The sequence below is a fragment of the Ornithodoros turicata genome, chromosome 4 (genome assembly GCF_037126465.1).
Source record: "Ornithodoros turicata isolate Travis chromosome 4, ASM3712646v1, whole genome shotgun sequence".
Lineage (NCBI taxonomy): Eukaryota > Metazoa > Arthropoda > Arachnida > Ixodida > Argasidae > Ornithodoros > Ornithodoros turicata.
The window spans coordinates 50586710-50612797 of NC_088204.1; the positions used below are offsets into that span (position 1 = coordinate 50586710).

Below are 26088 nucleotides of genomic sequence, written 5' to 3' on the forward strand. Positions count from 1 at the left end.
AAGATGTCCTTTTAAGATCACTCTGGATTTTTGTGTTTCACTTATCCGGTTCCCCAACCATCCGGACATTTTCACAGGAAACGAAGCGGTCCAGATAAGTGCGCGTCGACTGTATTTGTCTTTGCGCTGTACTCCTGCTATACACGCCATCGAGATATATGAGGTACCGGCGCGTAGGTCGAAGCGTGCTCTTTAAAATGATGTCAACTTTACGTGTCTGTACGTTGCTCCCTTTTGGCATGGTGGTGTAGAATACAGCTACGTTCTCAAAAATGGGTGGAATCACCCTCCTAATATGTGAGGAATTGCATAAAAACCTTACAATATGGAAAGCCATATTTAAATGTGTCTTTCTTGTGACTGATTGATTTTTTGCTGTAGTAGTTCCAGTCATCCAAGTAGGGGTTGCTGCTGTGCCATCTGATGTCATTTGTTTGTAAACAACGAGAGGCAATCCGAAATTGACAATCTGAAAGGGGTTGAATTATAACCCATAATAACTCATGAATATGACTACTTTTAATTGCTTTGCACATAAATGAAGTTAGAAAAAGACTAGTGTTCTTAGAAAATGAAGTCAGCTCTGTCATATTGAGTAAAATAATCTAATTGCTGCCATATGGAAAGTAATGTATGAGTCTTACTCGGATTGCATTGCTGTTATTTATGCTGTCCACACGATTTGCCTCCCATTCAGTACTGTTGTATTTCACTTCTCATGCCTCAGTTCATGTTTGTGAACTATTCTGTCTGATAGTCACACAACCCAAATTTTAATGAAAGCTTGGTTGTGCCTATTATTATTATTATTATTTGTATATTTCTGCATCTCTCTTTGTGTTCAAATATTTGTGGATAATGCTTTGCTGCTTTGTTGATGTTCAGGAGCTGAAGAACCCGGTTCACGCTTGGAGATGGTGGTTGCCCCAACTGACAGAACGTTTGATAGTTCTGCTGACAGCCCAAGCAATACAATGGAGTGCATTGTCAGGGGACGGTACGTATCAGTGCTTCTGTATTGACTTCAGCATACCATAGTGAATTTGCCACCAGAACAACACCAAAGGATATAACGGAGCTATGTGACTGCCAAGCAGCACCTCATATAAAACATATCTACGACTTCATTTCCTATTTCGACAGAAAGATAGAAGAAAATGAGGTATTCAGTGCCATGGAGTGAATTCATGTTCAGAGATTTAAGCGAGAGAATGTGTTTCAAAAATACATTTTTAAGATGGTATGGAAATCAAATTTGGCTGTGCCTCTTCAGACTGGGCGTGATAGGTAGAGTTGGGCACAGTTTTTCATTGGTGTAAGCGCAGCCCTTGTTTGCTGTGGGTCATTGTGGCTGTGGATCCTGTACTGTCTGAGCTTTTGACTTTGCCGTTTTGCCCTTTGGCGAAGACTATTCCAAAACTCTAAGCACACGTGGCCTTGGAAGCTATGGTGGAAGCAGCAAAAATTAAAGGATCGTGTGACAAGTAATTCTTTCCGCAACATTCAGAGCACAACCTGTCAACCACTTGGCTGCTTGCCCAGAGACATGCACACAACGGCTGGTTCTCGTCACGTAGCTTCCTATGTGAAGTTGCTGCTTAAAATTTTGCTGCTGCTTAAATGCGAGCAAGAGCTTAAAATTTTGGAAATCATCAATATTTAGCGAACATGTTAATCCAGTGCATTTTGGAGAGCTGTTTGATAGAAAAAAATAGTGTTGAGATCGGAGTTCTTTTTCCGTACTTGAACAATCACATTAGTGTGTAGCAGCATGCAAACCTGCAATTGCGGTGTGCAGGGTTGCGTACTCTGTGAAATGAACCCACTTAGTTCAACTTTAATTGCACGTAACCCTTGCTGGAGAAATATGCAGCTAAAGTAGTGCAGTGTGAATAGACCCTAATTTGAATAAAATAATGCTATTCTAAGTATTTGCAGTTTTTGAATTTTTTCGAATACCACTGAAACAAGGGGAAGCACTTTTGTTGGCACACTTTTGCATTAGGTTATAGATGGAGACCAAGACAGTGGCAAAGATTTGTGTGCCATGAAACATACTGTACTGCCAGTGGTGTAGCGTGACGGAGGGCTGTAGGGGCGGTCGCCTCGGCCACGAGATTTTTTGGGGCGCAAATTATTGAAAGAGAGAAAAAAGTTTGAAATGAAAACAGGGTATTTAACGTGAAAAAATCTCAATTTTTTTAAACATTTGGTGCTCTTCATTGGCTTTAACATTGGAACAATCTTCTAGGCACCTCAAAGACAGAGACGATTGAAGCGAGGCTCGATATACCACGCCGGCGTGAAATTGCATCCTGTGTGCAATTAGACAGCAACGCCTAATCTCAAAGCGAAGCAACCGAAGCGCAAAGTCCGTGAAGTGCTTTCTACTGGTGGGGGATGCATTCTTGTTATGTGTCTTATTTGGGGGCACGATACACTGCTGTGTAAGGCAAAAGTCACAGTGTGTTGAACTGTATAGAATTGACGAGACTCAAAAATGTGATTGATTGACATCGTCATCATCATGCTTTCAACCGCATTTTCATCAGGTGTCCAAATAGAAACAAACATACTCTACAGCATTGAAAGGTAATTTCTGCACTCGCACAATTGCTGCATTGCTGAAAGTAATGGATCTAGAATGGAATCTTGCATAGAAATACTTCCAAGTATTCCAAGTCAGCTGAACATACAAGGCATGTGGTGTGATGCTGTAGATGCGAGCAGCTGTAACATTGGCTCAACCATTAACTAATTTTAAGCATTAAAACATCTGTTTTCGAGAATTGCAGGGTGAAAACGAGCAGTTCAAAGAAAGGCCACTCTGGACACAAAGGTTGCAAAAATGACAGCTGGTGACCTCTAGCTATTCTCTGTTATCGAAGATCAGACATTTCATATGCTAATGGCTCAAGCTGTGCTGGATTACATTGTCTTTTAGAATAGCCACTTCTTGTGTTAGCATGTTAGTATACTGAAGCTTTACCGTGACACCAGGAATAAAGTAAAGAAAATATGGCTTTTTGTCTCCAGTGTGCAAAGAAGTGACAGCAATAGCTGTATCATCTTTGCTCAGTGGATTATAATGTTTTCACGGTTGTGTTCACCATACACGGACAACTGTTTTCTCAATTACCAAACATACGACAAGGTGTTATTAGCATGGGGCATTCCTATACTTTTTTCCCTTGTGGCGGATATTCAAATTGCCAGGCTGCTGAATGTAAATCAATTTCATGCATTATAACCTCTTCCAATTTGCATTTAGTTCTAATTTTTAATTAGCCTGTAGGATAGTAGCTTGCACAGATTGTGAATTCATGTTTATTAACAAAGGTCAAATGCAGCTTCTCTAGGTTGCAAAAAAGCGACTGACATAAACACATATGTCAATTTCACCCATTCCAGAAATGATGTCCAGTGTGTAGTCAAGACCCCTACCACAAAGAAACATACTGCAAGGTTGCTCGTGACAAGTCTTGGTGGTGGGGAAGGGATAGGGTTTGTCTGACTCCTATGGGCTGGCTCCTATATGCATAGGGCCCTCAGTTTTCGGGTAAAACCCGACAAAGATCGTTTTTACCCCCCGATTTACATCAAAATAGTTCGGGTTTAACCCGATAAAACCCGTCAACCGGGCTTGCGAAAGTGCAAACCAAGGACTTGATCCGCACACGCGCGAACTACGGCAATCGTGCGACCGCTCCCGACCGCGCCGTGTCTTGCTGGTGAAGTAGACAAAACACATCGGGTTTGTAGACGCTTGCATGCAGGTCCGATTTCTAGCGTGAAAAATGTTCCTTTGGTAGGCGTCACACTTTGAAAGTTGGCTTCGCCTAACACTTCTGTGTATCGCGGTCAAGCCCACTTCAACAAATGCTTAGTGTTGCTTTAAGTGTATGTTTGTAGATTTAGCGGAACGTTTAGATTCATTTATTTGTGTTACGGGAAAGCCATATTTAACCTATGACATCATGCACTTTGTTTAGTGACGTATTACGTTAGGTTAGTGCGCGGCTGTGGCAGCTTGCCTCACACTCCCAACGTCATTATCGAAGCGGCCATGGTCCTATTAATCTAACCTAACTTCACTAAACTAACCTAAGACATCATCAACTTGGTTAGTTTAGTGATAAGTTAGATTAATGGGGCCATGACAGGGTCCCTTGTCCCTCAAAATCCGTTTCAATAATGAGGTGAAGCCACCTTGCAGAATGGCAACGCCAACCAAAGTAATACCCTGGTTTCGTACCAAAAATGCTCTGTGTTTTTCACACCCGAAGAAATGTAGTCGACTACATGAAAGCTTGTGTCAATAAGTAAGTTGAAAACTTCTGTGTTGGATTTTTGTACTGTTAGTGCTTTCCGTGGACGTCGACGAGACCCTTTCTTGTACTCTTACCATAAACAAAATACAGAAACCGACACTGAAGATCTTCAGTGTCGGTTTCTGTATTTGGTTTATGTGATCTACAAGGCTTGACTCCCCTCTTCGTATACACTTGTGCTGTTACCAAAAATAGTAAAGGAATCAGGAAAAATCACGCTAAACAGCGAAGGAACATAGTTAAGCAGCGCTCGGCGTTCCTTGAAGTGGGTTTGCCCGCAATACATGGAAGTGTTTGGTGAAGCCAACTTTCAAATCTTGTAGGGAGTATCTTGTATCAGCAAAGTATGCGGAGTAGTAAAGAGGAAGCAGCAACAGCCAACGATATACGAGGCATACCAACGCGAGCGCGAGCATGCTTTCAACGCTCATCGATGGATACGGTAATGGATACAGTGGTTATACAGTGAATTATCTACGAGTCTCTTAATAAATATTCTTTCACTTAATTTCAGCACTCCACAGACCGACCGCTGTGGCACCGCTCATGATCTCAGTTGTCTCGCGACGTATACCCCCAATTACTAATTAATTAATTTCAACACATAAAAGTATCATTTTTTTTTTTCACCCGAAAATACATCACTTCTCAGTATATCACCCGATTTTACCCTGTTTGGCAAGACAAAATACAGAAGCCGACACTGAAGATCTTCAGTGTCGGCTTCTGTATTTTGTTTATGTGATCTACAGGACTTGACTCCCCTCTTCGTATACGCATCTGTTTGGCAAGACCTGATTTTCAACCCGATATTTACGCCCCGATTTTCACAAAAAATAAAACCCGAAAACTGAGGGCCCTATATATGCATGTTGCAGCATTTGCAGTGGGGTTCAAAATAATTAGTAGAAAATCATTTAATACAGTAGCCGACAGATTTTCTGGACTTGACGGTCACCCAAAAAATGTCCGAATAATACTGCAGTCCGAAAAACCCTATGCTCACGAAATTCAAAATTATTTCACCACAGCTGGTCCAAAGAAGTCTTTTTTATGCCCTGTCGCATCTGGTGCCTGCGTATCATGATATCCGCTTGCATTTGCGCGAGCGTCATAGGTTCGTCGCACATATTTGACAATAGCGACAACACGTTCACCATGCCTGCGGTCGACGATTGTGGATAGTTGTGGATGGTGAGGGCGATCGTCTGCACAGTCTGACTCACGTACCGGCTGCACTAGTTACCAAACACACGTGCCCATAGCGTCAAAAGCTGATGAACAGCGACAGCGTGCACAAACAGAAACTTGGGAGAGCGTCCCTGTGTCCCGACACACGCCTCTCGGAAGTGCCAGCGCCGCTGTGGCATCCCCTAGAGGTATAGTTCAAAAGTTTTAAAGAAGTCTCACCTAGGATTCCAATTACCGATGCAATCCATGCGCACAATCCAAAATGGCGGTTTCAAAGTTGCCACCATAGTGCCAAAAATAGTGGTGTTGGTGCTTCTTCGCAAGCTTTTTGGTCTGGAAAATTGAGCGTTGGACTTCAATCTGTCCAGAAAAACAGTCGCAAAATGTATTAATCCTATGGCGAAGGTCACTATTCCCCGTGGGAGCTCGAATAATCGGTGTACGAAAAATCGGTCAGCTACTGTATACCCAGCAGAGCTTGCCAAGTAAAATTAACATTGCATATTTTCAGGCCTCAGGAAGAAGTAGAGACGCTGTGGTTAAAGGACGGTGCTACTATAAGGGCTCGTCATGTTCTCACCTCATGGAACCGCACTCTGACCGTGCTTGATGTAGGAGCACTCGGTCAAGGAAACATCACGTGCAAGGCTTCCTTACGTTCGGATCCTGAGACGCATCCTGTAATTGCTTGGGCTACTGTTACTTTGGCAGGTGAGCATTCTGTGTGACTCTTCTTCAGTGTGCCTCTGCTGTGCACGAAACTGCTAAATGACAAATTTTATTCAGTAGGCTTTCGCTAGTGCCTTGGGGATTTCGAAAGTTGGACTTGTTTTCCTTGCAAGCTTTGAGATGGTAGAAGGAATGCTTGATTTTAGTAGCAGAAGTCTTGTCATTGTAAAACAGCGAGATAGTACGAATAAATGCTGCTCTTCACAAACATAGACTGAGGACAAACAGTATTCCCAACACGAGAAACTAGATGAAAAAGGATTATGTGTTTGCCCAAAACACGGAGAAAGGAGACTAAGAGATGAAACTGCCCATAGAAGCAAGCGCCAGCGCGCGACCAGAGAACGTCACATTGAGGGAGAGAAAGAAAAAGCCGGCTTTACATGACAGGTGGCAGGGCGGCGCTGTCTTCTGCGTTTGCATGGAAAGCTGATCTCTGTTGTCTCGCGAAGTAAACCCCAATTATAATAATAATAGCATGGAAAGCTATGGGAAAAGCCGTGCTTTTCGCGAGTCTACGACAGCCTTTATGGATGAAGACAAACTGATGAACGTGGGCTGGCATACAACACTACAGAATGCGCATAAAATGCGCCTCATACATCGCCGCTGTGAGCACAGCTGTGATGAGAGAAAGCTACATTGTGTGACCAGCGAGACATGTACGACCATTGAATCGAGAAAGAGTTTGGGATTGGTTAAGAACCGGTGGGATAAGAACGCTTTTCCTTTCTCCCTTGTTGCTTCCTTCTCACATATTGCCCCATACGACCCGTCATTTTCCGTGTCACATTTTGTGATTTCACTGCTTGTTTCCTGCATGCCTGCTTGCACTTCGTGATTGGAAAAGGGAAGACAGGTACGAAATAAACATTGTATGACGATATCGAAATTTAATCACTATACAGGTAGTATCATTATCAGTGGGCTCGGATAAAACTGCACGATGCTCCCAAGTGGGTTCTCACTGTGTGTTGTAAAGGTGTTCCTTGAGCTCAACAAATTGTGCTCTAACAGCTTGGATATATGATTTCTTTTCTTATGTAGGTATATTTTACTCAACTTTGTGTCATTGTGGCATTGCTATTATAACTCCTATTATGAGATGCTCATAGCCAGTGGGGCTTGACATCACCAAGGTACATTTACAGACATTGGTGACGGTGTGATCCCGAGATACCTAGTAGCATGTGATCTGAGTAGCATATGTTGCCACAGATACTGAGTTCATTGTGTGCACTGGCATTGTATGACACATTGATCTTGACTGTCCTTTGTGTGCCAGTCTTTAGTGCCATATGTATGTTCATCACTGTGTGTCAATGACTTCAGAAGCTCATCCCTATATCATCATATGTAGTGTACATGCTGACACACATACAGTCATATACTGTAGTCTTGCATGAGTAGCATGTGTAGTGTTAGAAGCTAAATTTTGTCGAAGTGATATTTTACGGCATGAATAACGTCTGGCATGCAGGGCAATTTGTATGTCACATGACAAGCACCCGCTAAGTGTCATAGTGCCGAGATTGGTTAATACTCTATAAGTGAAATATGGTCCCCACTGGTTCTTGAAACCCTTGAATACCACGAAATTTGAAACTATGATTTTCAAAGTCTGGAAAACCCTAGAATTTTTCACATTCCTTAGAAACCCTTGAGTTTGCATCTTTTCCTTATTCTAATGGAGCAGCTACTGTAAATATACCTTATCTAGAGTCAGAAGTATGTAGTTCCGAAACCGCGGGGGTTAGAGTTAGCACTCATTGCAATAGGAATCAGCGGCATAAAGCACAAATACAAGAAATTAACTGTGCCCTCCATTGTATTCATCAACCTTCCTTTCATTCCTATGATCTTTAACATTCAGGAATCATCAGTTATATTTGTGAATGGATCACTACGTATTGTGCAGTCCCCATGCATTCTGTTGTCTGATACCTGTAGCCTATAAATAGTAGTTTTGTGAAATATTGAAGCCCTGGTCACAAATAGTGTTTTGTGTCACACACAAAAAGACAGCTGACCCTTAAAAGGCCCTTGAAAGACTCTCAAATTGTTGCTCCAAAATTAAATGGAAACCATGGAAAAATGAGTGAGATGAATGGTAATAAGGGAAGCGAGGCTTCCTGAACGGCTTACTGTAAAACCCTTTGATTTTGCAATCCCAATTTATTGCAAATCAGGCTTGGGGCACACATTAGCGGCCACTAATTTCACGAAATATAAGTTTGTGGCTTGATTGCCTCACTTTGTGATACTCCTTAGTTTGCCCTTACTATATTTAATTAAAGTGGTATTGCACATGTTTGTGAGGTAAAGCAGTTGAAAACCTTAGTAGCAACGATGTGTCAAAATGAACTTTGCAGTTGCATCATTGCTTTTGAAGTGTCAAATTTTCATGCACCATTAAAATTGGAGAATTTTTTAATTAGCGAAATTCATGAATGTTATAGATATGCGAACAATAAGGGTTTTACAGTATTTTATGGGGCAGACCTTCCTTACTTTGACTTACTTGGCAGCACCTGAGTAAATTGTGAACAATTCCTGCATTCTTGTTAAAGAGCAGACTGCAAATATACTGTAAATGAAATTTTCACTTGCACTGAAATATGTTCACATCCGGTCTGTGCAAAACTTCCCTTATCAGTGTCTCACTTTGTCTCCCAGTTTGTTTCCTGTAGTGTGTTACTTTGAGCAGGTCACATATATTTTATGACTGAAATATGTTGTTGTCTAGCACCCCCTACACTGGTACACAAGGTGGCGGAAGAGACTGCTGCTGAGCTGGGCCAGTCAGTGATTCTCCCCTGCAGTGCAGTGGGAATGCCTCTGCCACAAGTACGGTGGCTCCGCAATGCTCAACCACTTCGTCACCATGTCAACTTCATTCAACTCAACAATGGGTCATTGTTGATCGAGGAATTGGCGGCTGAGGACGCAGGTGTCTTCCAGTGCGTCGCCTCCAATGAACTCGGCGAAGTGCTGACTACCACTTGGCTACACATTAAAAGTAAGTAACCACTACTTTTGGGAGAAAGCAGGTTGAACTCGAACGCACTTTAACTACAACACATATTAGAGCCTTGAAGGAGGTTTTGAAAATGTGTGAGCACATATTGCACGAAAGCGAAATGCATTCTACAACGCATTCGACCAAACTCCCCCTGGTAAAGCACGATGCCAAACTCTAAAGTTTATTTGCCCGTATATGCAAGTTCATAGCTATACCAGTTAGATTACACTGAAAATCAGACATTCCTCGAACTGTAACTCACATAATGTTTGCTATATAATTGTCTGTAACAACTATAATATGTGGTATGCTGGGGGAAACATCAGAGGATTCTGTGGACACAAGGAGATATCATTCATCGACGGTCAGCTCCTGTTCCCTCACATTTTAATCTTCTAGTGCATGATTCCAGCACTGACTTTCATCTTAGGATGTGGTTTTGCAAACAGTCGCAAATGAAAAAAAAAGAAAAAGGTCAAGAATCCCATCCAAAGAATCAAGTGCCCTAGGGTCTTAATCTCTGTGCTGGCCCTCTCCATGGCCTTATACAAAAAGATGATCGGGATCCCAAGGCCAGACATGCAGATACCTGCATTTATTCTGATTCTCTGTAGCCACTCGAATCACCTGCCCCAAATTTCTCCTAGCATTGTTCTCCTAGAAAGCGAATGATGGAAGCTGGCTACCACTTTCTCTTCCATTGGCAATTGCTGGAAGGTTTCTCTTGTTTGTATCTTTAGAGTTCTTCTAGTTTGGTGTTTCTTTTCTTTCCTTTTTTCCTTTTGTCTCCCACTCTTTTCTCTATAAGGAATGGTGCATACTCCACGGTTTGTATATATCTGTTACCCGAAGAAGTGCAGACTCTGCATGAAAGCTTGTGTCACATTAAAGTTATTCAAGATTGTTCATTCCCAGAGGCTTTTCACATTAGAATGCCTTCTACACCTAGACACTGCTTATCTTTGTTTATGGGCCCTAATGTATGAATATGATGGATACCAGTTGCCACTTTAGATTGGAAAAAGTGGGCAACAGAATAGCTCAGCATTAAAAAAGAAAGAGGGAAAACTTGTGCTTGTGAACATGCGTGTGTTACATTGATGTTTAATCTTTGTGTAGTTTCTCCACCAAGTTTTGTACGGGCACCAGAGAATGTAACTGTTCTGGATGGCATGGATGCACAGTTGACATGTGGAGTAGTAGGTTCCCCCACCCCCAACACCACGTGGCTATACAATGGTGAGTAAACATGACTGAAAAATATCACTGCACCCGTACAGGGTGTTTAAAAAAATTGTAATAAAAAAAAGCATGCTATGAAAAAAATAATGCGCAGTTCACAACATTTATCTTTTGCCACATACTATCAGGCATTTTATCAAATTTTAATTAAAAGGAGTTCAATTTATTGATTCGCTAAATAAAAGTTGTTGCGAAGTGTAGAGGGTCACCAGTTGTAAGATAGAGAATTTGGAGTCACAGAAGAAAGACAGCTTCTTTACATTATGAGCCGTGTTTATTGAAGCGTCCGCTTCCTTCGGAACCCCAGTCCAGACTGCCCCCTTGGGACACGCAAACCAAGTGTCAGGTTACAGCACGTCCGGGAGCCAGACCACGCATGCCAGGCGACCCCGCGAGTTTGAAGAAATTTTCGTAATTTTCGAAATTTTCGAAAAAAAAACGTTCCATAGACGAGTTCGGCCATGCTGCAGCCAAGATCTCGCTTCAGAGCCGAACGGAGACCGAGCAGCGCGAACGGCAGTCATTCCAGCCAGTGGGATTGGTCCTTGGTAGCTCGAAGGGACGCCTTGAGTTGCCAGTGAAATCGTTCCACCATCCCATTGCCAGAAGGGTGAAGCTCCGCACCTCTTGGGATCGACGACTTCGTCCACTGCCCGTCATGCAGTGCCGTAGTCATCATCATTCTCATATCGGAACTGCGTTGTCCTTTAGAACCCTTCCACGAGTAATTTGTCGACACGTGGCATGTCTGCCAACTCCACATTTTGGAAGACACAGTACTTCTCAACAAGGTTTTGCACTGGTACAAAATCCATCAAGCACATGCAACTGTTGCTTCAATGCTTCAAGTTGAGCAATGTGCCTTTCCTCATAAACATGCGTCCCACAACAGCAGACACCATCGTAGCACACAACAAATCGGAAAAGAACTTGAGGGCGAGAGAATGATGTGGAGAGCATAGCTCGGCATTTCGGGTCGTGAAGCTCACAGATCACAATCATCTGATAAGGCATAAGCTCAGCCGCGTGCTACGAACTCACGTGTAGGTTAAAATGGAGTATCGCTGAGCTCGATCATGCAACCCATGCTCTGGTCGCAAGTGTGACGTTATCCTATGAGTGTCCTAATGCTCGGCATGATCGAGCTCACGCCTTATCAGATGATTGTGATTGAGAGTCCCACACCCAAAAATCACGAGTTATGGTGAAAAGAGAGCAACCTCCACTACTTCTTGCGAGTGCCTTTAAAGTGACGCACTCTGCAATGCGCACATCTAATCTCCGTTAGTTATGCACAGCTAGATGCACCCCATTCTCACTTTAATGCTTACGGAGGCTAAGGCCGTTCAGAATGCCTCCTGAATTCGTTTTCAATAAAAAATTCAGTACTGTGCTATTGCGCATGCCGGGCAACCGTTGTCTATCGACACAGTTTGGAGGCAAAATACTGAGACCAGTGAAATATGACGAGATGCTCCTGGAAGTCGCTGCTAGGTGCACTGATGATTGAAAGCATGCTATGTTAGCCAACTTTATCACATTTGTTGTAAGTTCATAGTGTGTCTGTCCAGCATTTCTGTGCCTGTTTTGTAGTTTGAGTGACATTATCGTCCACTGCGTCATTTGGCCATCATTCCAATGCAGGGCGCGAATGAGCGGTGTCATTAATTGTTAAGCAGGTACAGTCGAGGCCGTTTATTACGATCTTCGATAGAACGATAACTCCAATATTGTGATCGAACTGATGGTTCCCGTCAGCTCTCCCATTGAACTACATGTAAACAAAACATCGATATAACGATCGCCGCGAAAGTGCTTGCTCGCAGTAGTGATAGGAGTTCTCCCGGCGGCCGGTAAAACGCATGAAAATTAGAAGGCAAGGTTGCATCATTTCACTAAAAACAAATTACACTGGCATTTTCAAGAGCCTTCGCCTTCGTGCGTGCTAAAGTGAGAACGCAGTGCGTTTATCCATGCATGACTGCCGGGGATTAGATGCGTGCGTTGCAAGGCACTCGACTTCGAAAGGGCGGAAGAGGCTCGCGCGAAGTAGAGAACGTCCACATCGTTCTTTCGTCTTCAGATAGCCTAAGTTGCCTTTGCACCATTAAAATCCTAATAATCATCATCATCATCTTTAGTCTGCAAGCTTTTTTTCTTGATTTGCTGCATGCTTGCTCCAATGGCGTCCACGGTTTCCGAGACGCTTTTTAACGATGAAAGAAGCGTGGCTCGACCCAAAGTTGCATGCGCTCTATGGGTTTCGTACCGATCCAAAACTGCGTTGTGAAGTACAGCGGCTTCGAAAATGTGTATTGGCAGACAATTGCGTGTCATCACCCATACGCGTCGACGGATTACCCGTGGCGGAGGCGCATTCTGATGGACCTCGCAGTCCCGATCGTGAGAACAGTGATGACTACGGCATTGGATGACGAGCAATGGACGAGGTCGTCGATCTCAAAAGGTGCAGCGCCTCACACAATATTGGCGTTTATATTATCAAAAGCTTTCGACACACAGCTGCGTCAATTTAGAGCTAGATAAAATGCTTCTGCGCTCACAACAAACGCGCATGCTCAGCACTGTTCTACTTGTGGCGATCTACTTCGTTTACGCGAACCCAGCGGCAATTTCTCGAAAGCTCGCTTTTTAATGATACTCTTGATATAACGATCAGATTTTGCGTTCCCGTCAATATTGTTATAAACGGGCTCGACTGTACCCGCAGAGGGCGTAGCAAAAACCACGCAGAAACCAATTACTGCTGAGATCGCAAGAGGCACTGGGCCATATACACGCGCGTGAAACTGCGGCTGCACAACTTACATAATTTTTTTCTTTTCTCACCATTTTTTGTGCGAAACTAGGAGTGCACAAATTATGCAATCGCACAGATTATGCATGTAAATATTGTACTGAAGCTATTGTTGTATCTAAAATCGTAATAAACTGGTTCCACTGTACATGTCATCCATTGCATTGCAGGTGTAGTTCCTTTACAAAGCGAGGGTCGTATTCAGATCATGGACAATGGGAACTTGCTCTTGGCATCTGTGACAACAAGTGACAGTGGCGAATACTCATGCACACGGGCTAACTCTGCTGGCTCAGTTTCTTCTTCAGCATACCTTACTGTTCTTGGTGAGTACTCAAGTTGATATAAAACATACCATAGTTATATGCACAGATTAAGAGTGTATATGTCTTCAGAATGTGTAAATTGGAATCTAGCCATATTTTTAACACCATATTGCAGTGAGGTTTCTACAGGCCACAATGGGGTTCTCATCTTGAGCTGCCCACACAAATCGCATTTGTATTTTTCAATATGTAGCATTGTGTACCATAACAAACTAATATACCTTTCAATCAAAAATGCATAAATGTACAGTTGAGTGCTAGTGTTATAATGAAGTAGTATTTTGACAGTTAAGAGAAACAAGCTTGCATACAAAAACTTGGAATTACAAATTTGATAAATATACAACGGCAAAATTTGGTAAAATATAAATTATGTATGACATAAGCTTGGGACTATGCAAGCACCCGATTGTTGTCAATAACTCAACATTAACGATATAGGGCGTGTGCAAAAAAACTGAAGTGGCCGTTTGCATACGAAACTCGTTACCCGCTTACCAGACAAACTTTGAGTGCTCCACGACAAGCTGAAGCTAGCTTTGTGTGAGCTAAAGCTAGAGGAAAATTGTGGAAATTAAACCCTGTGTAACAAAATAAATATAGCAACATAAAGTTGAGCTACCGTACTACCAATGCCAGCATGACAGTCTACATTGCATGGTGACATCAGTCCTCTTGGCATCACCACCACTTTTGTATTGCGTACTCTGCAAGCTTCTCTCGAACCGTGCACTAAATGTGCCCAAAGTTTCGAAACTGCAAATCCCTCAAACAGAGAGAGCAGAACATATGTGTCAAAACTGCAATTACTGCAACATGCTGCTTCATTAGTAATTTTCTGTCCTCCTGATATTATTTTGAACTCATTGGTGATAGGACTACCATCTTCCGTAGGACCTGTGTAACCCCGAAACTCAATCGCTTTATATGACAGTGACAACGCGATACACGGTGGCCGTGCTGCTATAGCTGCTGACTATCCCCGTTTGATTCAGAGTTTGATACTTACAGTAGAACCTCTATAAAGTGAAACTGCAGAGCGAAGGATGTAGTGAAGTGAAACTGTGGTCCGATGTGTTGAGGCCCTGATTATGAACTACCGATATAGCGAATATTTCTAGTGGTTCAACTTACTTCACTGTAAAGAGGTTGTATTGTAACTAGTCCCAGAAGTGTTTGGTTGTGTGGGGTTAATTTTCACATCTAAAGGAGAATGGTTACTTATGTCCGGTTATCTCGTGAGAACCATCCTTAAAAGCTATCTCTCCCCAGTTCGCACACAAATCGTGCAGCCCCCTGTGGACACACGTGTCATACTTGGTTCAACAGCAGAGCTACAGTGCAAGGTCTCCCACGACCCCAGTGTGCCATTCACCATCCGCTGGCTGCCGGAGGGTATTGCTTCTTCTAGAATTGCAGTGGCTCCTGATGGTACACTACGCATCGAGCAAGCACGCAACACTGATATTGGCACTTACACTTGCGTCGTCACTTCTCCTGGAGGAAATGACACACGTTCTGCACGTCTCCAAGTGATAGGTACACCAAAGTTGTTTGTAATCATTCGTAAGAATATAAGATAGGATTGATTACTCTTCTCTCGATTCTGTCTACGCTTTTCTGTCGGCCCGTTGTCCCGTTGAAGCTGTGATGCTTGATTATTGTTCTAGATTATTGTATGATATGATTGTATTGATGATTGTATTAGATGAAAGTGTAATGCTTCTAGTTTAACTCTGCAGTGCAACCAACCTAGCGTTTAGCGCAGTTCTTTTTCTCAGTGTCATATTCTTTGTTTTTACTTTTACTTTATGCAGTCGGTATCCCTGTATGTTTGTACATAACAATTTTGCAACCCATTCCTGTTAGAACTGTCAAGAGGCAGTCAACAGTATAAATAAATACAGTGGAGACCACTTATAACATTTGTCGCGGTACCACTGAAAATCCGCACTATAACCAAATATCACATTTTTAGGCCAATACATGCCTGATTTTGAGCACCCACCTTTCTGTTATACCATGTTGTGCACCAGACTGAACAGTGCAGAGGTTTCTTGCAGAGAAAACGATTTATTCAATGTTCTCACGGAGGTGGAAAAACGCCGTGATTATTGTCTGGTGTAGTTTTCTGACCGTGTCTCGCACGTGCATCCCCAACAACGGCACGGCAACTGAATGCCTCGTCGCTCAGTCCATTCTGGGTACAGAAGTCCCTTAGTTTGTGCGCACACACTATCGCATCTTTGCGGGACATCTCTGCTGCCGCAAAGTCCCGATCATCATCCAAGTCGTTTTCCAGCACGCACTCCTCACGGTCCCGGACGGCTTGCACTTTCGCTTCATAGGTGGCTGTTCGCTCGCAGATGCAGATATCAGTGCCCGTCAAAAGTGTCAGCTGAAGAAACAAAGTCATTCTCTACAAGATCGTTCCATAAGTTTTGCTCGTTGATCATGCCTCAGTTGGCACGGGTGGCGTAATGCAAAGAAAAATCAGAGACTTTCCCGGCGGCCAACCTCCTCGCAAGACACCCTCGCCCGCTTCGTCACGAGGAGGTAACAGAAGCGTTCTCCGCGATGGGTGATTCACGCTTCGGAATTCACTGACAAATGCGCTCTGTCCTTCGGTAACTGCACTATCACTGGTGTCCCGCGTCGGGATGGGCCATTATAAGCGGTATTCCTATACATTATGTTCTATTGGAAGAATATTGGCGGTCGGGAAAAGCCGCATTATAAAAGCGGTCCTGCGCTGTAAGCGGTTACGTTATAAATGGTCTCCACTGTAAATAAAGATTAAAGGCTGTCTTTATGAACATGCATTGTACTAATGCATGCACCAGGACTGTGTAGAGCTATTTTTCCACTACTAAAATTACACACTAACTAACTCTGTGCATTTTCTCTAACATCTCAAACATTTAGGGTTCTACATATTCTTATTAACGGCTCTACGTATATAAAAATTGTAGGTATGTGAATATTGAAATTTTCGAATACGAATATCTGCAAAATTTTTTCCCGAATATCGAATATCCCCTCATAGGATAACGGCTTCTAAGAGTAACAATTAAGCCCCGAAAACCTGCATGGTCACAGTTGAGTTTTGCTGATCCTCAGAAAAATGTCCCTAGGACATGCAGGAATATGTATGTATTAATGTATTGGCTTACCATAAGGCATACATGCCTATATGCATATGTACAGTCAAATAATTTTTACTTGCTTTGCCGACCACGAGTAAGCATCGTTCCACTCGTTCGTGCACACCATTACGGTGATTCGTCTTTGTTCATCTTTCCTCTGGCACAAGTAACGCTTTTATAGGTAATGGTTGTACATTGACAATATGCAAACTGAACACTTAATAACTAAACATGTCCCTGACACACCAGCATACGGCCGTGCACTTACAGGCCGGTGCGTAGCCAAAAGTTGAGCACGGCCGGGCAATCTTGTTTGAATAAACCATTGTTCGTGTTCGTATGTTCAGTTTACTGGGCATTCTTCTCATTGGAATACACATGACTTTGACAGGATCCAAGCATCAGTTCGAATTACCCGGAAGTTCAGATTAAAAAATTTCAAATTACCGGAGTTGCGCTGTATCACGTTCGTTTCAAATTTGTAGCAACCTTAGTATGGTATACATTTGAGTGGAGAAGCAGGTAGCAGTATCCTGTTATATTTAGTTTCAACAATGCATGAGCCCACAGTCCCAGATTACTCTTTCTGGTTAGGAAACTCCACTCCAATACAAAACACAAGGTCACTTAGGCACTGTAGCTCCTGCGTGGGGGCAATCGTGTTGTTTGGGGGAAGACACCCTCACGAAGCAGACAACGTTTCTGCAGCACTACGTGCTTTCAGCGAAGATTTGAGCCATTATTTTTGAAAGTTTGTTTCATGTTCAGAGCAGAAACAATTAACTCTCGAAACAGTTCATGATTTGAATTGTTACATTCCGGTGCAGTGTATCTAAATTTTTGCCTGTTGACTGAGCATAGATTGGAATTTTTGTTGTTGTCTTTTTCTGACATGCAAGATTTTAATTTTGCTCTGGCTTTCAATGAAGGTTGAGAAAATCTTCGATATTAGTGCATTTTGTTACATAATCATTTGAAGATGCTGACAATATGAGGCAATGACTGCTTTCCGTAGTTATTGCGTGAGCGCAGAACTTTCCAAAAGCGCCATTTCTTGTCTTCCTCGCAACAGTTTGCTAAATAAACAGAAGCTAAATCAGCGATAAAATTGCAAGATTATTCTAGTTCAGTGCAGACAGATAATACTTCCAAAGAAGATACTTCTAGAAGTCCCCCGTATTTTAATAATCTGAAAGTCTCTAAATGTGATTGCAGTATGAGAGTTGGAGGATACACCTTGTTGTATTTTCCAACTGTTTAATTGATATTACATCAGAGTGCATAGGAGCACAGTTTCCATTACGGGAGTCTGTGCGCGACTGACGCGTTGAGAGCGTGTTACACTGTGTTGCGCAATATCCCACAGTTGCCAGGGACGATCGTTTATCTGCCGATATCAGCCGAACACGACATCTCCTCCCCGCCAAATTCTTTTGTCCAGTCCCACAATCAGCCTTTCCGGAGGTCTTCTTTTTCGTTGGGGACGGGGCGTCTTTGCGACTTGCGCATTCCCATTTCCTAGATCAGGGACTGCTGTATTCGGAGCGTGCACATTCTCAGGAGTCGTGTGCAACTCGCTCGGAGGAGTAACTTCTGCTTCTGGTCGGTGTGGTCGATCCGCTACCATGGGCTCTGGAGCAACAGAGTAATTTGAAGTTGGTCTGCGGTTTTCTTCTTGAGCGTCTTGGCGTTCCCAGGCACCCGGTTTCAGCTGCTCGATGTGCCGGCGCCAGACTTTGTCACCAACCTTTACTTCATAGGACAATGGTCCGTGGCGTCTGAGGATAAGACCAGTGGTCCACTTATTAGTTCCTCTGTAGTCACGAACAGAAACATATTGTCCCGGTTCAAAGTAACGTTCTCTTCCATGGTTCCGCTCGAACAATTTATCTTGCTTGTCTCGTATACTGTCTTGAACACTTGTCCTGAATCAGGACAAGCGGAATTGATGTGAACTGCGGTCCATTGTCAGTGATGATGCGTTCGGGTATGCCGTTTCTGGCAAAGATCGTCCGTAGGACATCTACAGTGTGAGAAGCAGTAGTAGAGCTCATGACGATTACTTCAGGCCATTTGGAGAAGGCGTCCACAACTACTAGGAACATTTTATCTTGGAATGGCCCGGCGAAGTCCAAGTGGACTCGTTTCCATGGTCCGTTAGGAATTTCCCACGGATGATATGGAGCCTTAGGTGGCTCATTTTGGTTCTTCAGACAACCTTCACAATTCTTTGCAACAGCTTCGATGTCACGATCGATGTTTGGCCACCATACGTAGGATCGTGCCAGAGCTTTCATTTTAACGATTCCCATGTGACAACGGTGAAGCTCGTCAAGAATTGACTGTACGAGTTTTGCGGGAATGACGGTGCGAGTGCCCCATGTTAGAACTCCTTGTTGCACAGATAGTTCATCTTTGCGTCGGATGTAAGGCACAAGATCTTCGTTCGAGTTAGAACTGTCCCAGCCATTCATGACATTCCAGTATATTTTGGACAGAATAACATCTCGTCGGGTTGCGTCTCGCACTTGTGAATGAGTAACAGGAAGTTGCTCAAACTGGCTTAAAAGGTAAAGCTCAGCTTCATCTGGGCCCTCCGGTGGAACGTCCGGTAGAGGTAACAGGTAACGGCTGACAAACTGTCAGCATTGCCGTTGTCTTCTGACCTCTTATACACTATGTCGTAGTCCATGCCGGAGAGAAAGAGAGCATAGCGTTGGAGACGTGCTGCTTGCATTGCAGGTGTACCTTCATTGGCGAGAAGATCTGCGTCAACGGTTGATGGTCCGTTATAAGTCTGAAATGTCGGCCATATAAATAAGCGTAGAACTTCTGTGCTCCCCAGACAATGGCTAGGGCCTCTTTGTCAATTTGTGAGTAGTTCTTTTCTGCTGTTTTAAGGGTTCTCGAGGAAAATGCGATTGGCCTTTCTGTCCCATCAGGCATTTCGTGAGAAAGAACTACGCCGAGACCATGTGGTCCGGCATCACAAGCGAGACGGAATGGTAGCTGCGGATTGTAGTGGACAAGGACTGTGTCAGACGCAATTATTTTTTTAGCTTTTTGGAAGGCTACTTTGCAGTCTTTTGTCCATTTCCACTTTGCAGATTTTTCCAAAAGTGCGTGCAAAGGTCGCAAAAGATTTGCGCTGTCTGGAATAAATTTTCCGTAGTAGTTGATTAGCCCAAGAAAGGAACGCAGCTGGCTGACGTTTTGTGGTGCTGGAGCTTCAAGTACAGCACGGATCTTGTCTTGGGTCTTGTGTAAACCTTCGCTGCTGATCTTGTATCCGCAGTACACAATGCTGTCCTGGAAGAAGGAGCACTTCTGCAGGTTTGCTTTTAGACCAAACGATTCCAGGCGCTTGAGGACTTCCGAAAGATTTTCGAGATGATCCTCTTCAGTAGTACCACTCACTAATATGTCGTCTTGCGTTGCATGTGTCATAGGAACACCCTGTAGAACTTGTTCGATGGTGCGTTGCCAGATCGCAGGTGCGGGAGCAATACCAAACACCATCCTGTTATACCGGAAGAGTCCCTTTTCTGTATTGATAGTTAGCAAATGCTTGGACTTCTCATCCACTTCCATTTGAAGGAATCCTTGCCGGAGGTCAATTTTTGTATATTTCTGACCACCAGATAACTTCGCGAAAATGTCCTCAACCAGTGGTAGAGGATACTGATCCACGACTAAGTGTTGATTGATGGTGCTCTTGAAATCTCCACATATCCTGACTGTCCCATTGGGCTTGACTACAGGAACTATGGGAGTAGCCCATTCACTGACATTGACTTTGGTCAGAATACCTGCCGATTCTAGTCGGTCCAATTCGGCAAATACTTTTTCCTTGAGTGCGTATGGAACTTGACGAGCACGAAGGAACTTGGGCTGAACATTTTCCTTCAGGTTTAAGGTGGCCTTGATTCCATTCAACTTCCCGATGGAGTCTTCAGATACGACCTTGTGAGTTTCTAGAATCTGGTCCAGCTTATTTTTGACTTCTTCTTGAGAAGCTTTCGTTGCAGTCGATGTCTTGAAGATTCCATTTGTTTCTTCAAGCAACTTGAATTCTTGAATCCACTCTCGGCCAAACAGTGCTGGTCCTGGGGTTCTTGCAACATAGAGTTGGAGCCTTGAACATTCCTCTCGAAATTTTACTTGAACCGTGGCTACGCCATCAGGTACGAAGCATTCACTTGTCACAGTTCGAAATTTGATAGAGGTAGGTTCCAGGGGAATGTGGCTGAAATGCTTCGAGTACCTGCTTGCGTTCGAGTACCTGCTTACGACGTTTTCAGCTTGATTTTTCGATTTCCGGCGCATTTTGATTATTCCCATTTTAAACGTCGCCAAACGCTCTAAAAATGCTATTTAGCACTGTTTTCATGATCTAACACGTTTTCAGCTTGATTTTTCGATTTCCGGCGTATTTTAAATATTCGTGTTGTCCACGTCGCCAAACACTCTAAAAATGCTATTTAGCACTGTTTTCATGATCTAAGACGTTTTCAGCTCGATTTTTCGATTTCCGGCACATTTTGATTATTCCCATTTTAAACGTCGGCAACCGCTCTAAAAACGCTATTTAGCACTGTTTTCATGATGTAAGACGTTTTCAGCTTGATTTTTCGATTTCCGGCGCATTTTGATTATTCCCATTTTAAACGTCGCCAACCGCTCTAAAAACGCTATTTAGCACTGTTTTCATGATCTAAGACGTTTTCAGCTTGATTTTTCGATTTCCGGCGCATTTTGAATATTCGTGTTCTCCACGTCGCCAAACGCTCTAAAAACGCTATTTAGCACTGTTTTCATGATCTAAGACGTTTTCAGCTTGATTTTTCGATTTCCGGCACATTTTGATTATTCCCATTTTAAACGTCGCCAACCGCTCTAAAAACGCTATTTAGCATGTTTTCATGATCTAAGACGTTTTCAGCTTGATTTTTCGATTTCCGGCACATTTTGATTATTCCCATTTTAAACGTCGGCAACCGCTCTAAAAACGCTATTTAGCACTGTTTTCATGATCTAAGACGTTTTCAGCTTGATTTTTCGATTTCCGGCGCATTTTGATTATTCCCATTTTAAACGTCGCCAACCGCTCTAAAAACGCTATTTAGCATGTTTTCATGATCTAAGACGTTTTCAGCTTGATTTTTCGATTTCCGGCACATTTTGATTATTCCCATTTTAAACGTCGCCAACCGCTCTAAAGACGCTATTTAGCACTGTTTTCATGATCTAAGACGTTTTCAGCTTGATTTTTCGATTTCCGGCACATTTTGATTATTCCCATTTTAAACGTCGCCAACCGCTCTAAAAACGCTATTTAGCACTGTTTTCATGATCTAAGACGTTTTCAGCTTGATTTTTCGATTTCCGGCGCATTTTGAATATTCGTGTTCTCCACGTCGCCAAACGCTCTAAAAACGCTATTTAGCACTGTTTTCATGATCTAAGACGTTTTCAGCTTGATTTTTCGATTTCCGGCACATTTTGATTATTCCCATTTTAAACGTCGCCAACCGCTCTAAAAACGCTATTTAGCATGTTTTCATGATCTAAGACGTTTTCAGCTTGATTTTTCGATTTCCGGCACATTTTGATTATTCCCATTTTAAACGTCGCCAACCGCTCTAAAGACGCTATTTAGCACTGTTTTCATGATCTAAGACGTTTTCAGCTTGATTTTTCGATTTCCGGCACATTTTGATTATTCCCATTTTAAACGTCGCCAACCGCTCTAAAGACGCTATTTAGCACTGTTTTCATGATCTAAGACGTTTTCAGCTCGATTTTTCGATTTCCGGCGTATTTTGAATATTCGTGTTCTCCACGTCGCCAAACGCTATTTAGCACTGTTTTCATGATCTAAGACGTTTTCAGCTTGATTTTTCGATTTCCGGCACATTTTGATTATTCCCATTTTAAACGTCGCCAACCGCTCTAAAAACGCTATTTAGCACTGTTTTCATGATCTAAGACGTTTTCAGCTTGATTTTTCGATTTCCGGCACATTTTGATTATTCCCATTTTAAACGTCGCCAACCGCTCTAAAGACGCTATTTAGCACTGTTTTCATGATCTAAGACGTTTTCAGCTCGATTTTTCGATTTCCGGCACATTTTGATTATTCCCATTTTAAACGTCGCCAACCGCTCTAAAGACGCTATTTAGCACTGTTTTCATGATCTAAGACGTTTTCAGCTTGATTTTTCGATTTCCGGCACATTTTGATTATTCCCATTTTAAACGTCGCCAACCGCTCTAAAGACGCTATTTAGCACTGTTTTCATGATCTAAGACGTTTTCAGCTCGATTTTTCGATTTCCGGCACATTTTGATTATTCCCATTTTAAACGTCGGCAACCGCTCTAAAAACGCTATTTAGCACTGTTTTCATGATCTAAGACGTTTTCAGCTTGATTTTTCGATTTCCGGCACATTTTGATTATTCCCATTTTAAACGTCGCCAACCGCTCTAAAGACGCTATTTAGCACTGTTTTCATGATCTAAGACGTTTTCAGCTTGATTTTTCGATTTCCGGCACATTTTGATTATTCCCATTTTAAACGTCGCCAACCGCTCTAAAGACGCTATTTAGCACTGTTTTCATGATCTAAGACGTTTTCAGCTCGATTTTTCGATTTCCGGCACATTTTGATTATTCCCATTTTAAACGTCGGCAACCGCTCTAAAAACGCTATTTAGCACTGTTTTCATGATCTAAGACGTTTTCAGCTTGATTTTTCGATTTCCGGCGCATTTTGATTATTCCCATTTTAAACGTCGCCAACCGCTCTAAAAACGCTATTTAGCACTGTTTTCATGATCTAAGACGTTTTCAGCTTGATTTTTCGATTTCCGGCACATTTTGATTATTCCCATTTTAAACGTCGCCAACCGCTCTAAAGACGCTATTTAGCACTGTTTTCATGATCTAAGACATTTTCAGCTCGATTTTTCGATTTCCGGCACATTTTGATTATTCCCATTTTAAACGTCTGCAACCGCTCTAAAAACGCTATTTAGCACTGTTTTCATGATCTAAGACATTTTCAGCTCGATTTTTCGATTTCCGGCGCATTTTGATTATTCCCATTTTAAACGTCTGCAACCGCTCTAAAAACGCTATTTAGCACTGTTTTCATGATCTAAGACATTTTCAGCTCGATTTTTCGATTTCCGGCGCATTTTGATTATTCCCATTTTAAACGTCGCCAACCGCTCTAAAAACGCTATTTAGCACTGTTTTCATGATCTAAGACGTTTTCAGCTTGATTTTTCGATTTCCGGCACATTTTGATTATTCCCATTTTAAATGTCGCCAAACGCTCTAAAAACGCTATTTAGCACTGTTTTCATGATCTAAGACGTTTTCAGCTTGATTTTTCGATTTCCGGCGTATTTTGAATATTCGTGTTCTCCACGTCGCCAAACGCTATTTAGCACTGTTTTCATGATCTAAGACGTTTTCAGCTTGATTTTTCGATTTCCGGCACATTTTGATTATTCCCATTTTAAACGTCGCCAACCGCTCTAAAAACGCTATTTAGCACTGTTTTCATGATCTAAGACGTTTTCAGCTTGATTTTTCGATTTCCGGCACATTTTGATTATTCCCATTTTAAACGTCGCCAACCGCTCTAAAAACGCTATTTAGCATTGTTTTCATGATCTAAGTCGTTTTCAGCTTGATTTTTCGATTTCCGGCACATTTTGATTATTCCCATTTTAAACGTCGCCAACCGCTCTAAAGACGCTATTTAGCACTGTTTTCATGATCCAAGACGTTTTCAGCTCGATTTTTCGATTTCCGGCACATTTTGATTATTCCCATTTTAGACGTCGGCAACCGCTCTAAAAACGCTATTTAGCACTGTTTTCATGATCTAAGACGTTTTCAGCTTGATTTTTCGATTTCCGGTGCATTTTGATTATTCCCATTTTAAACGTCGGCAACCGCTCTAAAAACGCTATTTAGCACTGTTTTCATGATCTAAGACGTTTTCAGCTTGATTTTTCGATTTCCGGCACATTTTGATTATTCCCATTTTAAACGTCGCCAACCGCTCTAAAAACGCTATTTAGCACTGTTTTCATGATCTAAGACGTTTTGAGCTTGATTTTTCGATTTCCGGCGCATTTTGATTATTCCCATTTTAAACGTCGCCAACCGCTCTGAAAACGCTATTTAGCACTGTTTTCATGATCTAAGACGTTTTCAGCTTGATTTTTCGATTTCCGGCACATTTTGATTATTCCCATTTTAAACGTCGCCAACCACTCTAAAAACGCTATTTAGCATTGTTTTCATGATCTAAGTCGTTTTCAGCTTGATTTTTCGATTTCCGGCACATTTTGATTATTCCCATTTTAAACGTCGCCAACCGCTCTAAAGACGCTATTTAGCACTGTTTTCATGATCTAAGACGTTTTCAGCTCGATTTTTCGATTTCCGGCACATTTTGATTATTCCCATTTTAAATGTCGCCAAACGCTCTAAAAACGCTATTTAGCACTGTTTTCATGATCTAAGACGTTTTCAGCTTGATTTTTCGATTTCCGGCACATTTTGATTATTCCCATTTTAAACGTCGCCAACCGCTCTAAAAACGCTATTTAGCACTGTTTTCATGATCTAAGACGTTTTCAGCTCGATTTTTCGATTTCCGGCGTATTTTGAATATTTGTGTTCTCCACGTCGCCAAACGCTCTAAAAACGCTATTTAGCACTGTTTTCATGATCTAAGACGTTTTCAGCTTGATTTTTCGATTTCCGGCACATTTTGATTATTCCCATTTTAAACGTCGCCAACCGCTCTAAAGACGCTATTTAGCACTGTTTTCATGATCTAAGACGTTTTCAGCTCGATTTTTCGATTTCCGGCACATTTTGATTATTCCCATTTTAAACGTCGCCAACCGCTCTAAAGACGCTATTTAGCACTGTTTTCATGATCTAAGACGTTTTCAGCTTGATTTTTCGATTTCCGGCACATTTTGATTATTCCCATTTTAAACGTCGCCAACCGCTCTGAAGACGCTATTTAGCACTGTTTTCATGATCTAAGACGTTTTCAGCTCGATTTTTCGATTTCCGGCACATTTTGATTATTCCCATTTTAAACGTCGGCAACCGCTCTAAAAACGCTATTTAGCACTGTTTTCATGATCTAAGACGTTTTCAGCTTGATTTTTCGATTTCCGGCACATTTTGATTATTCCCATTTTAAACGTCGCCAACCGCTCTAAAGACGCTATTTAGCACTGTTT

At 42.4% G+C, this 26088-nt stretch overlaps 1 protein-coding gene across 2 annotated transcripts in view; it reads left to right on the plus strand.

Annotated features, from left to right (window-relative positions):
* Positions 1–26088, plus strand: part of LOC135391523 (protein sidekick-like) — a 177372-nt gene that overhangs the window by 29031 nt on the left and 122253 nt on the right. For both annotated transcript variants that reach the window (XM_064621796.1, XM_064621795.1), the window contains 6 exons: positions 886–997; positions 6034–6233; positions 8998–9270; positions 10393–10512; positions 13504–13659; positions 14932–15198. In XM_064621796.1, coding sequence (XP_064477866.1) covers positions 886–997; positions 6034–6233; positions 8998–9270; positions 10393–10512; positions 13504–13659; positions 14932–15198 — 1128 coding nt within the window. The remainder of the gene's footprint in view (positions 1–885; positions 998–6033; positions 6234–8997; positions 9271–10392; positions 10513–13503; positions 13660–14931; positions 15199–26088) is intronic.